A 16,212-nucleotide genomic window follows, 5' to 3' on the forward strand; every position below is an offset into this window, starting at 1 on the left:
TTGTCCATATTGCCTTCTTTGCTGGCTTGAATAATTTTTCCATCACATTATACATTGCTCGTATCCAGGGGTTACGACCACCCTGCAATCCCTCAGCGGTGGCCATGCTTACTCACTATAGGAAAAAGCACCAGCCTATGTGCACTCCCACGGTCCCGGCCACTAGAGAGGTTGGTGCTTTTTTCTATGGTGTGCAAGCACAGCCACCGCTGATAGATTGCAAGTTGGTCGTAACCATGGAAACACGCAGTATATAATGGATGGGAAAAATGAATCAAGCCAGTAAAGGAGACAATATGGACAATCACAAAACATTAGTAAGTGCCTTGTATTAACTCTACATGATAAATGCCATTTGCTGAAGTGACACAACCCCTTTACTTCACTCACTTTCATTTTCCAACTGAAGTTTGTTCCAAGCATCTAATACTCTTTCAGTAAAATAATATTTTTTGACATTACTTCTGATCTTCCCCCTTCTAATTTTAGACTGTGCCCTCTAAATATCCTTTTATAATAACTGGCATCTGAAGAGATATCAACACGTAAAAGATTTATATGAATTCTTGGAAGTATAAAGAACTGAATCAATGTTAACCTCTTTCAGGTAAAACTATTATACCCAAGCTTCACCTACCGTTGAATAATAAACTCTTTTGCAGGATCAAAGAGATTTCCATGGACAATCCACTCATCGACTATTTCTAAATACGGCCTCACAGTCTCTACCCAAAGGAAAAATAGAAGTGATACCTGCAAAGACAACGGTGCTATAAATCACGTGTCCCCGACTACAACAATGGTTTGTCTGAAAGTTAAAGGGGTTGTCCCTTTAGCAAGTGGCATTTATCATGTAGAGAAAGTTAATACAAGACACGTACTAATGTATTGTGATTGTCCATATTGTCTCCTCTATGTATATGTATAATGTGATGGAAAAATGAATCCAGCCAGCAAAGGAAGCAATATGGACAATCACAATACATTAGTAAGTGCCTTGTATTAACACTCTCTACATGATAAATGCCACTTGCTGAAGTGAGACGGCTCCTAAATTAATGCAGCTGCCTTTTGTCAGTCCTTCCTGGCTTTTCTGTTTTAGTAACTATTTGCCTCCCCATGAGGTAACACTTCGAATGCATATTTTATAATGACTATGTTGTGCCATTTCTTTATTATTCCTGATAGAAGTTATGAACACATTTCTAGCAGTTTGCAATGAAGATCCAGATGGTGTCACCAGTTGGGGGGTGTCCCTGCACAGTCTGACACTGGAAGCACTGACTGGATAGTGTCAGATTGAGCAGGGACACCCCCCTAACTGGTAACATCCATCTGGACCTTCACTAACTTTTAGAAGGAATAATAAAAGGAATTGCACATCAGACAGTGATACGAATAGATCCTCCAGAATTGTTATTACAATAACAGACATGTCAGGAAAGGTTACAGGTTCTTGTTAAAATAGCTACTTGTTCACCTTAAAGGGCATCTGTCAGCAGATTTGTACCTATAAAAACGGGCTGACCTGTTGCATGTGTGCTTGGCAGCTGAAGGCATCTGTGTTGGTCAATGGGACGGCTTGTTCCTATACAAGTGTACACTGCGTGCAGAATTATTAGGCAAATGAGTATTTTGACCACATCATCCTCTTTATGCATGTTGTCTTACTCCAAGCTGTATAGGCTCGAAAGCCTACTACCAATTAAGCATATTAGGTGATGTGCATCTCTGTAATGAGAAGGGGTGTGGTCTAATGACATCAACACCCTATATTAGGTGTGCATAATTATTAGGCAACTTCCTTTCCTTTGGCAAAATGGGTCAAAAGAAGGACTTGACAGGCTCAGAAAAGTCAAAAATAGTGAGATATCTTGCAGAGGGATGCAGCACTCTTAAAATTGCAAAGCTTCTGAAGCGTGATCATCGAACAATCAAGCGTTTCATTCAAAATAGTCAACAGGGTCGCAAGAAGCGTGTGGAAAAACCAAGGCACAAAATAACTGCCCATGAACTGAGAAAAGTCAAGCGTGCAGCTGCCAAGATGCCACTTGCCACCAGTTTGGCCATATTTCAGAGCTGCAACATCACTGGAGTGCCCAAAAGCACAAGGTGTGCAATACTCAGAGACATGGCCAAGGTAAGAAAGGCTGAAAGACGACCACCACTGAACAAGACACACAAGCTGAAACGTCAAGACTGGGCCAAGAAATATCTCAAGACTGATTTTTCTAAGGTTTTATGGACTGATGAAATGAGAGTGAGTCTTGATGGGCCAGATGGATGGGCCCGTGGCTGGATTGGTAAAGGGCAGAGAGCTCCAGTCCGACTCAGACGCCAGCAAGGTGGAGGTGGAGTACTGGTTTGGGCTGGTATCATCAAAGATGAGCTTGTGGGGCCTTTTCGGGTTGAGGATGGAGTCAAGCTCAACTCCCAGTCCTACTGCCAGTTTCTGGAAGACACCTTCTTCAAGCAGTGGTACAGGAAGAAGTCTGCATCCTTCAAGAAAAACATGATTTTCATGCAGGACAATGCTCCATCACACGCGTCCAAGTACTCCACAGCGTGGCTGGCAAGAAAGGGTATAAAAGAAGAAAATCTAATGACATGGCCTCCTTTTTCACCTGATCTGAACCCCATTGAGAACCTGTGGTCCATCATCAAATGTGAGATTTACAAGGAGGGAAAACAGTACACCTCTCTGAACAGTGTCTGGGAGGCTGTGGTTGCTGCTGCACGCAATGTTGATGGTGAACAGATCAAAACACTGACAGAATCCATGAATGGCAGGCTTTTGAGTTTCCTTGCAAAGAAAGGTGGCTATATTGGTCACTGATTTGTTTTTGTCTTGTTTTTGAATGTCAGAAATGTATATTTGTGAATGTTGAGATGTTATATTGGTTTCACTGGTAAAAATAAATAATTGAAATGGGTATATATTTGTTTTTTGTCAAGTTGCCTAATAATTATGCACAGTAATAGTCACCTGCACACACAGATATCCCCCTAAAATAGCTAAAACTAAAAACAAACTAAAAACTACTTCCAAAAATATTCAGCTTTGATATTAATGAGTTTTTTGGGTTCATTGAGAACATGGTTGTTGTTCAATAATAAAATTAATCCTCAAAAATACAACTTGCCTAATAATTCTGCACTCCCTGTATAGGAACAAGCTATCCCATAAAGGTGAACAGGACATCTTGCAATTACACCTGCTCACCACTGTGATGTCGACAGCGGGCAGATAAACAATGATCGGAGCGCTGCCTTCTCTTCAACCAGCTGATCGGCAGAGGCGCTGGGTGTCAGATTCCTGCCGATCTGATATTTTTGACCTAACCTGAGGAAAGGTCATCAACCTAAAATCCTGGTAAACCCCTTTAAAGGGGTTATCTGGGATCATACAATTGTACCCAAACAGCATCAAATGTGATAGAATGAAAAAAATAAAAAAATAAACCATTACTTATCTATTAAATCCTCACTGTTTTAGCATCAATGGTTTGGTAGTCCCTACCGGTCTTCGCTGACTTCGCTGCAGCCAATCAGTGTTCTCAATGGCCTAAAGCTGTGCATCACTGCTGAGACCAGGAACTGGCTGCAGTGGTCACGAGCATGTATGGCACACCACTGCTTCAGTACTCAAAGACTGGCGGAGCTCCAAGGGATTTAAAAGACAAGCTAAGACTATTTTTATGGTATCACATTACTGCTCTTAGGCTACTTTTACACCAGAATTTTAGCTGGATCCGTCATGGATCAGCAAAAACGCTTCCATCATAATAATACAACCATCTGCATTCGTTCTGAACGAATCAGGTTGTATTATCTCTAAAATAACCAAGACGGATCAGTTTCTAAAACCATTGTAAGTCAATGGAGGACAGATCCGTTTTCTTTTGTGTCCACCACATCGCAGACAGAAAAACGCTGCTTGCAGCGTTATTCTGTCCACAATGGGGAGGCAACCAAACCAAACAGAATGCATTCTGGAGCACTCAGTTTCGTTCAGTTCAGTTTTGTCCCCATTGATAATGGATAGGGACAAATTGGAAGCGTTTTCCCCCCGCTACGGAGATCCTATGACGAATCTCAATAGAGGAAAGGAAAAGCGCAAATGTGAAAGTAGCCTTAGGATATTGTGGTTAAAAAAATAAAAAATAAAATCACAGAAAACCCATTTAAAGGACTAATAAGAGAAAATCAGTAATAATGTTGGCAACGATTTGCAACATCCCTATAAATAAAAGGTGACAATGTAAAACAAAGCTAGAGTGCTGTAAAGTATGTGTAAGTATCTAAATGCGAGTCTTAGGGTACTTTCACACTTGCGTTAAAAGTTTTCCGGTATTGAGTTCCATCGTAGGGGCTCAATACCAGAAAAAACGTATCAGTTTGGTCCTGATGCATTCTGAATGGAGAGCATCAGGATGTCTTCTGTTCCGTCCCTTTTACAATATTTGGCCTGAGAAAATACCGCGGCATGCTGCAGTATTTTCTCCGTCCAAAATTCTGGAACACTTGCCGGAATTTCCATTGAAAATTAAAATTACCACATTGATGGATCCGGTCTCCTGGTCTGCGCAGACTTTAATAATGTGAAAAAAATATATACCGGATCCGTTTTTCAGAATGACACCTGGAGAGACGGATCCGGTATTTCAATGCATTTGTCAGACGGATCCGTAAACAAATGCAATCCGTTTGCATACAGATTTCCGGATCCGACAGGCATTTCCGGCAATGGAACTGCCCGCCATAATCCAACAACGTTAGTGTGAAAGGGGCCTTATTGTAAAGGTGCTTCTGTGATGACCACATACCGTTTGCTCTGACGCTTCTCCTACGTTGTCATATTCCAGAATAGCTTTATACAGTGTATTAAGTAAATGAGACGCTCTCACAACATTCCTGGTGTCCGGAGGCACCTCTGCAATGCCAGTGCTGAAAACTTTATGCAAGACTTTAAGCTGCGCAAGCCGAGGAGCCAACTTCTCAACCACCATTGCCAAAGTGATGGTTTCATCTGGGCACACAAAATGAACACAAGAAAATCTACATTAACATCTTTTACGATTTCATTAGTACATGCCGCGGTACTGAATCATGAGCAATTACCTTTATTAATAATGCATTTCTCAATCTCGGAAAGGTCTTCCTTAAAGCTCATGAAGTATTTATACAAAGCCCACATAAAAGCCTGATATGTTCGGAAGGGGGCTTCAGCGCCTTTCTTTGTAGTTGGTAGCGTTCCTGGCAGTGAATTCTCAGCACAATGACCAGTTACGTCATCCATAAATTTCTGAAGTCTGAACACGACTTGGCCATAGGCTGCGATTTGTTCAAGCACAGACCTAAGGCAATTCTGATGGGAAAAAAGAAAAATACAATTTTTGCAGTCAATTATGCAGTGATAAAGCATTACTGTGAGCACTTTTTATTTTCCTAGTCCCTGGAGATTTATCAAAACTGGTGTACAGGAAAACTGGCTTGGTTGCCCATAGCAACCAATCAGATTCCACCTTTCATTTTTCAGAGCTGTTTTTTATTTTATTTTTTAAGTGGCTATATATGTATCACGGGCTAAATAAGTTCACCACAAAGGTTGGGTATAATATATTGGTATTAGGGTTAGGTTGATCATTATGAATTTATTTATAATTACAGTAAAAAGTTTTTCTGCATGAATTTATACATCACTTTTTAGCACTTATTTATTAGCTTGGCACTTTTTCACTTTTGTTGAACTTTCTATAAATTTCATTGTAGGTATATGATGGCTAGGCATTAAAAAACATGATTTTATCAAGGGGTTAATATAATTATGAAAACTAGATTTTTGTTCTTACCGTAAAATCTGTTTCTCTTCCGTTCATTGGGGGACACAGGCTTGACCGTGGGTATAGCTGCGCCACTAGGAGGCAACACTAAGCACAAAAGTGTGAGCTCATCCCGCCAGCTATACACTTCCTACAGGGACTAAGCTAAAACGAGATTTTTGTGAAACTCACCTGTAAAATCTCTTTCTCTCTTAGTTCATTGGGGGACACAGGACCGTGGGTATAGCTGCTTGCTGCCACTAGGAGGCGACACTAGGCTGAAAAGTGATATGCTCTCTCCAGGCTCCAGGGGAGGAGCTATCAGTTTTTGCCCAAGCAATAGGAGTAGAAGAAAAAAAATAAAAACATACGGTAAACAACCAATAACTGGCCAACGCCAGTCGGATCGAACCAGAACTGAGGGCCATACTGGCTCTACAACCGCCATCATGTACGGCAAACAGAAATTACTGGGTGGGAGCTGTGTCCCCCAATGAACTAAGTGAGAAAGAGATTTTACAGGTGAGTTTCACAAAAATCTCGTTTTCATGCTCGTATCATTGGGGGACACAGGACGGTGAGACGTCCTAGAGCAGTCCACGGGGAGGGAAACAAGTCACATGCCCATGGAGAAAAACGCCCTCGAGGATGCGTAACTCACATGGCTGATGGAGAGCTCGGTCTGTATAATGCAAGGGAGAAAGAAAAGAAATCCATGTCTGATGACGTGGAAGGGCGACAACCTTCTGCAAAGAAAGAGGATACTGGGCGGAGCACTGCCTTATGTTCATGATAAAAGAAAAAAGTACGTACAAGAAGGCGTATCAACTCCAAAAAAACGCCACCAAACAGCTGGCTCCTGGCCGCAACTGTGGAAGTAGAACTAAAAAGCCAGGTCCGCAGGATCCTCCTCTGGCCAAGAGAACGCCCCCTACGGAGCGGAATATTGGTAGACCAATGCCCTTATAGCCGTAGAGGCTTGTGGTGAGACTTCTAGTGAGAGAAGCTGCCCGAGAAACCACTGAGAAAAAAAAAAAACACCTGAGCCAGGCATGCCCCACTGCAGGCCAAAGAATTAATACCTCGAGAGAAAGGTAAAGTAAAGCCGATGTGAGCATCACCGGTGATGGGAAGCCCCATCAGTGACCATATATTGACAATATGACAACCCTGCCTGGAAGGGCAAATGAGTGGAACAAAGATGAGAGAAATACTCTTGCCGGGTGGAGTGCGACGTCCAACGCCTCCACCGTACCCGAGGAACCCTGGGTATATGGAAAAAAAACAGAGATGGGCTTCCAGAGTTGTACAACCCATGGCTACTGGTCAGCTAGACAGAAGGAGAAGGTGATCAGTTATCCAGCTCGAGGAGAGACAGGGAAGGAAAAGGGTGTTCCGTTCCAGGGACGAAAACCCTACCAGCGGTGGCAACTCGTGACAGACACCCGCTCTACCAGTCGTGGGAAGGCTCTCAGTCCACCGCCGGAATGAGCAGTGAAAGAATGACCACCATTGGCTTGAGGTGACGTAGACATTACTGATATCTGAAGAGAGGTAGCACCGATGGCGTCACGGCATCACTAGTAGAACCCAAGTCCCGTTTATAACGGCAATCTAGTGGTTGACGAGTGCCGCAGGGACTAAGCTACCCAGTAGAACGCACTCGAAGGTAGGTGCTGATCAGCAATGGCAATTACGCCATCGCCACGCCCGAGTTGATGACAGAAGGACAACAGTTGTCAGAGCAACGGTCCCTTATCGGTAGTGTAAACCAGAAAGAGACCAGAACTAAAGCCCGTTCCCATCTGAGACTGGCGCTCTACAGAATCTAGTGGTAATGCGATACTCCGTTTGAAGATGAGGCCATCCAAGGGAAGCCACAAGAGTAATGCTCATGCCGTACTCCAGCTGAGGAGTAGGCCACACCGTAGAGGTCACTGATTCTCGTGTTAGAGGAATCAGTCACCTGACGAAAGAGCTGTGCAGTAGGAACCTTAGCATGTAATGGTGACGCAAACACCCCTTGTGCAGTAGGAGCTACCACATGCTCCGCCAGCGTAAAACTGAGGGGAAGGCCTGAGGACATCCAGTAGAAGTCATGGTATCATGCTGTTTCAGTTAGTAGAGCTAACCTTAAACCCTCCACCTGAAAAGGGTGCTGAATAGGAGCAACCGCCGAAGTAGTGCCAGGGTAGAACCCCTACCTGAGGGGGCTGTCCCACTACAGCGATTACGATCATCTAGCCCTAGCGTGAAGACTTCCCCGCGAAGGAGAACCCGTTGTAGTAGTCACTGCAGAGTGCCAGCATAACACCCTCACCTAGATAAGGAAGAGTGGTGGACGAAGCATCCAGAGTCAGTGGAATATTCTGCTTGCTGGATCGTGATCACAGTATTCTGTGTAATGTGACTGACCAGAAACGGTGGAGGCTCATGGGGATGGGGGGTCTCTAGGATAAGTGTTGCTGGGTGACCCGCCTGAGAGCACAAAGGTCAACATTTGTGTGTCCCCAACCAGTGCCGGAAGAAAAGAGGGATACAATATGGGAGTAGCCATAGTATCCAGTGGCAGTATCCATATGCCACTAGATGGAGAGTACCAGGCACCAGTGGGTACCGACTGTTGCCACGGACCACCTGTGAAGGAAGCCAAGGCATCTAGTGTCGTGGCGTAGTTGAATTATAGCATGCAAAGATGCTTAGTGATTCCCCCGTTAATGGATCATTTGTAGAGGGTAATGCCACAGGAAGTATGTGATGGCAAATGAGTGATGGAATAGCAACCAATGGTAGTGCAATCCCCCGGTTAAGGAAGGGGGTAGTGCGATAGTCAGAACCGCAATCTATGGAAGTGCAATTACCCACCCTATGGAGGGGGGTAATGCCTACGGTAAGCACTGCACTCAGTGGCAGTGCAATCACTCCACCTATGATGGGGAGTAACATATCCAGCAAGTACTGTAACCCGAGGTAGTGCAAATACATCACCTATCAAAGGGGGTAACGCACCCAGCAGGAACTTGCATATGACGAGTTCTGTACCCGGTGGGAAGTGCAATTATTCCACCCCAGTAAGGAGGTAATGCATACGCAAACAATGCAACAGCAGTGAGAATGCCATAAAGCCACCTATACAAGAGGCTAATGCATACTGACAGTACTGTGCCCAGTGGAACTGCAATTCCGCCACTTACGGAACGGGGGACGCCTATGGCTGGCATTGAGACCAGTGCTAGTGAGGTCAGTCCACCTAAGGAAGGAGGTAATACATAAGGTAAGTATTGTATCCCGTAGAAGTGCAAATACCGCCTAAGGCAGGGGGTAATGATACACCAGTACCACCGGCTAGCACGGACGTAATCTTGTAAGATTGAACCGGATTCATGTCAGAGTCTGAGCGCGACCCTGGGATGAAGAGTGGGGGTTTGGAGGTGAGCCAGTAGGAATTATGTCCTGCTTCGGCCCGCTCGTGCGCAGTTCCACCTCTCAGCCTCTAGCCCATGGCTGTTGCAGGCTGTGCCGATGTTGATATAACAACCCAACTACCTCGGAGGTGGAATGGAACTAAAGGTCCACGTACCGGACTGCGCAGACGGTGTTCTATTAACCAAACGACCCAGGAGGGTGGATTGGGAACTTCCGTTGTATCGCGCAGGAGGAGAAATATCAATCAGACGACCCAGGAGGGTGGATTGGGAAGTTTTAGTTGTCCTTCACTGGCTTTGCGCAGGTGGAGCATTATCAACCAAACTGCCTGGAGGGCGGATTGGGAATCCTTCAGATGTCCTCCACTGAATTTTTGCAGGTGAAGCATTATCAACCACTGCCCCGGAGGGCGATTGGAAAACTGAGAAATCCTCAACTGTCCGGGATAGGGCACAGGCCCAGTTGGTACACCAGCCAGGGTGATCCTGCCAGTCGGAATACAGCGCTACCTGGATCGGTGTCCGGAATGCGGCCGCCTGTGTCCACTGGCCGCGGAAGCCCACCCCATGTGCCGGAAGAAAAAACTAGATTTTTGTATAACTTACCAGTAAAATCTCTTTCTCGCTCTTCCTTGGGGGACACAGGAAACCTTGGGTATAGCTCATCTCCATAGGAGGCGTGACACTAAGTGAAAGACTGTTAAGCCCCTCCTCCAGCAGCTATACCCTCAGCCTGGAGCGAGAGACTACCAGTTATGTGCCCAAGTAGTTAAAACAAAGGCAAGGATCAACCAAATTAACACCAACAAGTCAAAACACCCGTCAGGGCAACCAAAACAATGGGTGGGTGCTGTGTCCCCCAAGGAAGAGCGAGAAAGAGATTTTACTGGTAAGTTATACAAAAATCTCGTTTTCTCGCCCAATTCCTTGGGGGACACAGGAAACCTTGGGACGTTCAAAAGCAGTCCAAAAAGAGGGAGGGACCACAACCCAAGATGAATTAAAGCACTATAGGCTTTAAGGCACCGCCGCCTGCAAGACCAGGTGGCCCAAAGCAGCATCCGCCGATGCATAAGTGTTCACCCTGTAGAACTTGGTGAAAGTGTGCAAAGAAGACCAGGTGGCCGCCTTACACAATTGTTCAGCCGAAGCTCGATTTCGCTGAGCCCAGGAAGCCCCGACCGCTCTGGTAGAATGAGCAGTAACACCAAAGGGCGGCTCCCTGCCCTTAGCACGGTAAGCCTCGGCAATAGCCATCTTGATGAAGCGGGCAATAACCACTTTAGATGCCGCCAGTCCCCTGCGCGGACCCTCCGGAACCACAAATAGAGAATCCGAGCGCCGAAAGGGTCTAGTTACATCCAAGTAGATCCTCAGAGCCCTAACAACATCCAGACGGTGAAGATCCCGTTCCCGAGGATGAGACGGGGACGGGCACAGAGAAGGAAGGACAATATCTTCATTCAAGTGAAAAGCGGACACCACCTTCGGAAGGAAATCCGGAACCGGGCGGAGAACCACTTTGTCCTGGTGAAAAATCAAGAGGGGTTCTACGCAAGAAAGTGCCGCCAATTCAGACACACGCCGAAGAGACGTGATGGCAACGAGGAAAAAAACTTTGCAAGATAACAAGCGAAGGGAAACCCTACGCAGAGGCTCGAAAGGAGAAGATTGGAGAGCCGTCAGCACAACATTAAGATCCCAAGATGGAACGGAAGCGCGATACGGGGGAGCATAGTGAGCAACCCCCTGAAGAAAGGTCTTAACTGGACCGAGCGGAGCCAGAGGGCGCTGGAAGAGGATCGAAAGCGCTGAGATCTGACCCTTTAGGGTACTGAGACCCAAACCTATGTCCAGACCAGACTGCAAGAAGGATAAAATCGTGGGGAGAGAAAACCGAAGGGGATGAACATCCAAGGTCTCACAGAAGTTCAAATAGGCCCGCCAGGTTCGGTAATAAATCCTGGACGATGCCGGTTTACGCGCACGAATCATGGTACGGACCACATCAGCAGAAAACCCCCGCCGCGTTAGGACTGCGGTTTCAATAGCCACGCCGCTAAACGTAGCGACCCTAAATGCTGGTGGAAGATCGGCCCTTGAGAGAGGAGATCTTCTCTTAGAGGCAGAGGCAAGGGAGCGTCTGCCAGGAGCAGCATAAGGTCGGCGTACCAAGGACGACGAGGCCAATCCGGGGCTATTAGGATCGCCGGCGTGCCTTCTGCCACGATCTTCCGAAGGACTCGTGGAAGAAGAGGCAGGGGCGGAAAAACGTAAAGGAGAGAGAACCCCGTCCAGGGAAGGACGAGTGCGTCCGCGCCGTAAGCGTCCGGATCCTTGGCTCTGGCCATGAAGTGAGAGGAGAACCGCCCTCAGCTCCAGAACGTTGATCGGCAGTTTGGACTCCGATGGAGACCAAGTGCCTTGTACGGACCGAGGAGGAAACACCCCCCCCCCAACCCCGCAGACTGGCATCGGTGGTAATCACCAACCAGGTTATCGGCAAAAAGGATTTCCCTTGGAGAGGGGTCCGCAACCACCAGAGGAGCGAACCTGGGGGGGAAGGGGAAAAAGCCGATCCAGACTCTCCTGGGACTTGTCCCAGGCGGACAGAATGGCAGTCTGAAAGGTGCGGGAGTGATACTGCGCGTAGGGGATTGCTTCGAAACAGGACACCATCTGTCCCAGGACCCGCATGCTGAACCGGAAAGAAGGATGGCGGTGGGTCAGAAGGCTCCGAACCGACCGATGAAGGAGCTGGCGCTTTTCTGACGGAAGCCGAACCTCCGCTGCCTCTGTATCCAGCAGCATCCCCAGAAAGATCAGTTGTCTGGATGGAACAAGAGAGGATTTGGGAAGATTGTTGATAATCCAACCGAACCGGCGTAAGGTTTGTAGCGAGAGGTCCACACTGGCAGATGTCAGTGACAGAGAGGGTGCCTTGATAAGGAGATCGTCCAAATATGGAAGAAGAAAAACTCCCCTGGAACGAAGTAAGGCGAGGACAGGTGCTAGGACCTTTGTGAAAACGCGAGGGGCCGTTGCCAGCCCGAAGGGGAGGGCAACGAACTGGTAGTGGTCGGACCCCACTGCAAAGCGCAGAAAGCACTGATGACACCGAGCGATTGGAATATGAAGGTAGGCGTCCTGGATGTCGATAGAGGCCAGGAACTCCCCTTTTTTCAGAGAGGCCACCACCGACCTGAGAGACTCCATCCGGAACCGCTGAAGACGAAGGAAACGGTTTAACCGTTTTAGATCCAGAATGGGACGAACCGAGCCTTCTTTTTTGGGGACCACAAAAAGGTTCGAATAGAACCCCTTGAATCTTTCTTCCATAGGAACCGGAGCGATGACCCCTTTGTCCAGAAGGGTACGAGTGGCAGTAAAGAAGTCGGCCGCCCCTTGGGGATCCCGGGGAACCCGGGAGCGAAAGAACGGAACTGGGGGAAGGGACGCAAACTCGAGTTTGTACCCGGAAGACACAACCTCGAGAGCCCAGGCGTCGGAGACGTGCGCCTGCCAGAAGTCCCTGAACAGGAGGAGACGTCCCCCCAGGTAGGGTTCTGCTTGGTCGCGGGAGGGCGAGCAGGCTGTGACTTGCGCCAGGAGGGCTGGGTCCGAAAAAAAGGTTTCTTACGTCTGTCTTGGACAGGGTTAGAGGATGGACCTGAAGTGGTGCGAGGTGCGGGAGCCCTGCGGGAAGACCTGAAGCGAGAAAAGGTGGGACGGCCTCGAGTGGTGCTCCTAGTCCTGGATTGGGGAAGATGTGTACTCTTCCCTCCCGTGGCTTCGGAGATGATTTCATCCAAGCGGGTCCCGAACAATCGAGAGCCAGTGAAGGGAAGGCCAGTAAGAGACCGCTTTGACGTGGCGTCCGCCGTCCAAACCTTTAACCAAAGCTCCCTCCTAGCCGAAACGGCCAGGGCAGACGAACGGGCTATAAGAGCCCCCGCATCCAGGGATGCCTCACAGACAAATTTGCCGGCTTGAACAATAAGTTGGGCTAGAGCACGGAGGTCCTGAATAGGGACGTCGGATTCAAGCTCCTGATCCAGCTGAGACGCCCACTCCGAAACCGCTTTTCCAGCCCAAGCGGAGGCAAAGACTGGCCTGAGGGCGGAACCGGAGGCTGCAAAGATACCCTTTGTAATGGCCTCTATACGGCGATCTTCCGTGGATTGTAAGGAAGAACCATCTGCAACGGGAATAGCCGTGCTTTTGGACAAACGGGCCACAGGGGGGGTCGACTTTAGGTGGTGACGCCCAGTTTGTAATGCAATCTGCCGGGAATGGATAACAGATATCCAACTTCTTTGGCGGGGTAAAACGGGCATCAGGACGGGCCCAGGCCTTAGAAACCACTGATGAAAAGTCAGCGTGGAGGGGAAAAACCGCAGACGCCTGTTTTTGGCGAAAAAAGGAAACACTGTTTTTTTCAGAATTAGGAGGATCATCGTGAATCTTAAAAGGTATCACGGATATTGTTAATAAGATGGCCCACGGCAGAAGCCAGCTTTGAAGGCAAGGCCGAGTCCATATCCCAATCAGAATCGACTAGCTCCCCTTCAGAGGGCATATCCTGTAATGAGGAAGGGCCCGACTGAGAGCGCACCCTTGGGGGTGATACCGAAGCATCCGAGGATGATAGGTGCTCCGCCCTGGACCGCTTCTGGGGTTGACGGGCTCTGGAGGTGTCGCCTGGAGAGAGAGACTCAGACGGGTCAGCTAAGGTAGCGGACCCGGAGGGCCCAGCAGGGGAATTATCCGGCTGCGGTAAGGGCAATGCATCTGCAAGGCGGCCCACAACGTTAGTGAGACTGACCACAGCCTGGGAAGGGGATCTAGCCCAGTCAGGGGGATCCAAGAGGCCAGGGGGTGACACAGCAGATGGCGGACCCTGTAATGGGGCTTTGCAAGCCGAGCAATGCGGGTGCACAGCCACCTCACCATTCGACGTTTTCACCCTCTGTCCATCCAGCAGGGACGCCCCTTCAGCCACTGGCACCGAGGTGGCAGGGAGCTGGAGAGGGGCTTGCAGGTGGGCGACCCTTGTGCTGGCGGGATGCAGGGGAGCTGGGCTGCCCTGGTCCTCCTTTTCTTCTGTGGGGGAGGCAGCAGTGCGGATAACCGGCACTGGCGCAGCTCAACCCCGGGAAAACAGAGAGGTCTGTTGCGACTCTGTTGTCCCTGTTGAAAAAAGCAAAAAAATTGAAAGTAAAAAATAAAAAATAAAATAAAATCTTTAGCAAAGACAGCTCTGCAGTGCAGAGAGTGTCTTGCCTCCTTGACACTAAGCAAAAAACTGGTAGTCTCTCGCTCCAGGCTGAGGGTATAGCTGCTGGAGGAGGGGCTTAACAGTCTTTCACTTAGTGTCACGCCTCCTATGGAGATGAGCTATACCCAAGGTTTCCTGTGTCCCCCAAGGAATTGGGCGAGAAAACAGTGCAGCCCGGAGGAAAAAACACAGCGGTACCTGGATCGGTGTCCGGAATGCGGCCGTCTGTGTCCACGGGCCGCGGAAGCCCACCCCATGTGTCGGAAGAAAAAACAGTGCAGCCCGGAGAAAAAAAACGTAGGCCCGAATAAAACCGGGGCCTAGATTTTGCGGCGTCCGGCCAACTGCTTAGCAGGGAGGTCTGTCTCCTACGACACTAAGCTAAAAACTGATATGCTCTCTCCAGGCTGGAGGGGGTATAGCCGGTAGGGGAGGAGTTATCACTTTTCAGCCTAGTGTCACCTCCTAGTGGCAGCAAGCAGCTATACCGACAGTCCTGTGTCCCGCAATGATACGAGCGAGAAAACAGTTTGTGCAAAAGCAGTAGGAGAAGCAAAAAGAAAAAACAGGAAAACAAAACAATGTACAAACCCTGAATCACACAGGCCACAACGAGGCGTGTAACCACAGAAAGGGAGCTGTGTCCCCCAATGAACGGAAGAGAAACAGATTTTACAGTAAATACAAAAATCTATTTTTCTCATCCATATCATTGGGGGGGGGGCCGTGGGACGTTATGACGTTACACAGCAATCCCAGGGGTGGGCCATAAACGAAGAAGCCCTCTGGCCAATCAGAGAACCGCCGTCTGCAAAACTCTACGCCCCAGAGAAGCGTCAAAAGATGCAAAGGTGTGTAAAATTTTGAAAAGGTGTGCAAAGACTAACAGGTAGCCGCCCTGCACACCTGAAGGTTCGACGCCCCATGATGTATTGCCCAAGAGGCCCCCACTGCCCAAGCAGAATGAGCAGTAACCTGGAAGGGTGGAGCCCGGTCACTGATGCAGTACACTTCCACAATGGGCAAACAAATCCATCGGGAAATGGAAACTTTGGACCCAGCCAGCCCTCGTCTCAGTCTCTGGAATGACAAATAATGAATCAGTCCGTCGGAAAGAGGACGTCTGAGACAGATAGATGCGAACGGCCCTACCAAATCCAGAGAGAGTGTGGAGCGACTGCTCACGAGGATGAGACGGGGCAGTACAAAAGGAAGGGAGAATGATCTCTTTATTGAGATGGAATGCCGACACGACGTTCGGAAGGAAGGACTGGACAGGGAGAAGTACTACCTTGTCCTGATGGAGGAAAAGGAAGGGCGACCGACAGGAAAGAGCCGCTAGTTTCGACACACTACGGATGGAAGTGACTGCTACTAAAAAGGCCACCTTGTAGGACACGAAGCGAAGAGACACCTGCTGCAAAGGCTCAAACGTAGAGGACTGGAGAGCGCTGTGCACCAGATTAAGGTCCCAAATATTCAATGGAGGCCGGTAAGGGGGCGCAGTGTGCGCCACCCGCTGCAGAAAGGTCCGAACCGCAAAAAGTGAATGGAACGGGCCGAAACTTGCCCTTTGAGGGAACTGAGAGCCAGCCCCAAGTCCATGCCCGACTCCAGTAAAGACAAGAGTCGCGGCAACAAGAACAGAATGGGAGACAACTTGGTGGTGTTCGCACCAACTAAAGTA

The 16,212-nt window shown here is 48.4% G+C and overlaps 1 protein-coding gene across 1 annotated transcript in view; it reads right to left on the reverse strand.

Annotated features, from left to right (window-relative positions):
* The window catches only part of TUBGCP5 (tubulin gamma complex associated protein 5), a 78,973-nt gene that overhangs the window by 18,904 nt on the left and 43,857 nt on the right, over positions 1-16,212 (reverse strand). The window contains exons 10-12 of the mRNA XM_040425143.1: positions 5,122-5,368; positions 4,827-5,029; positions 638-753 (exon numbers count right to left, since the gene is read on the reverse strand). Of these exons, the coding sequence (XP_040281077.1) occupies positions 638-753; positions 4,827-5,029; positions 5,122-5,368 (566 nt within the window). The remainder of the gene's footprint in view (positions 1-637; positions 754-4,826; positions 5,030-5,121; positions 5,369-16,212) is intronic.

The sequence above is a fragment of the Bufo bufo genome, chromosome 3 (genome assembly GCF_905171765.1).
Source record: "Bufo bufo chromosome 3, aBufBuf1.1, whole genome shotgun sequence".
NCBI classification, from domain to species: Eukaryota; Metazoa; Chordata; class Amphibia; order Anura; family Bufonidae; genus Bufo; species Bufo bufo.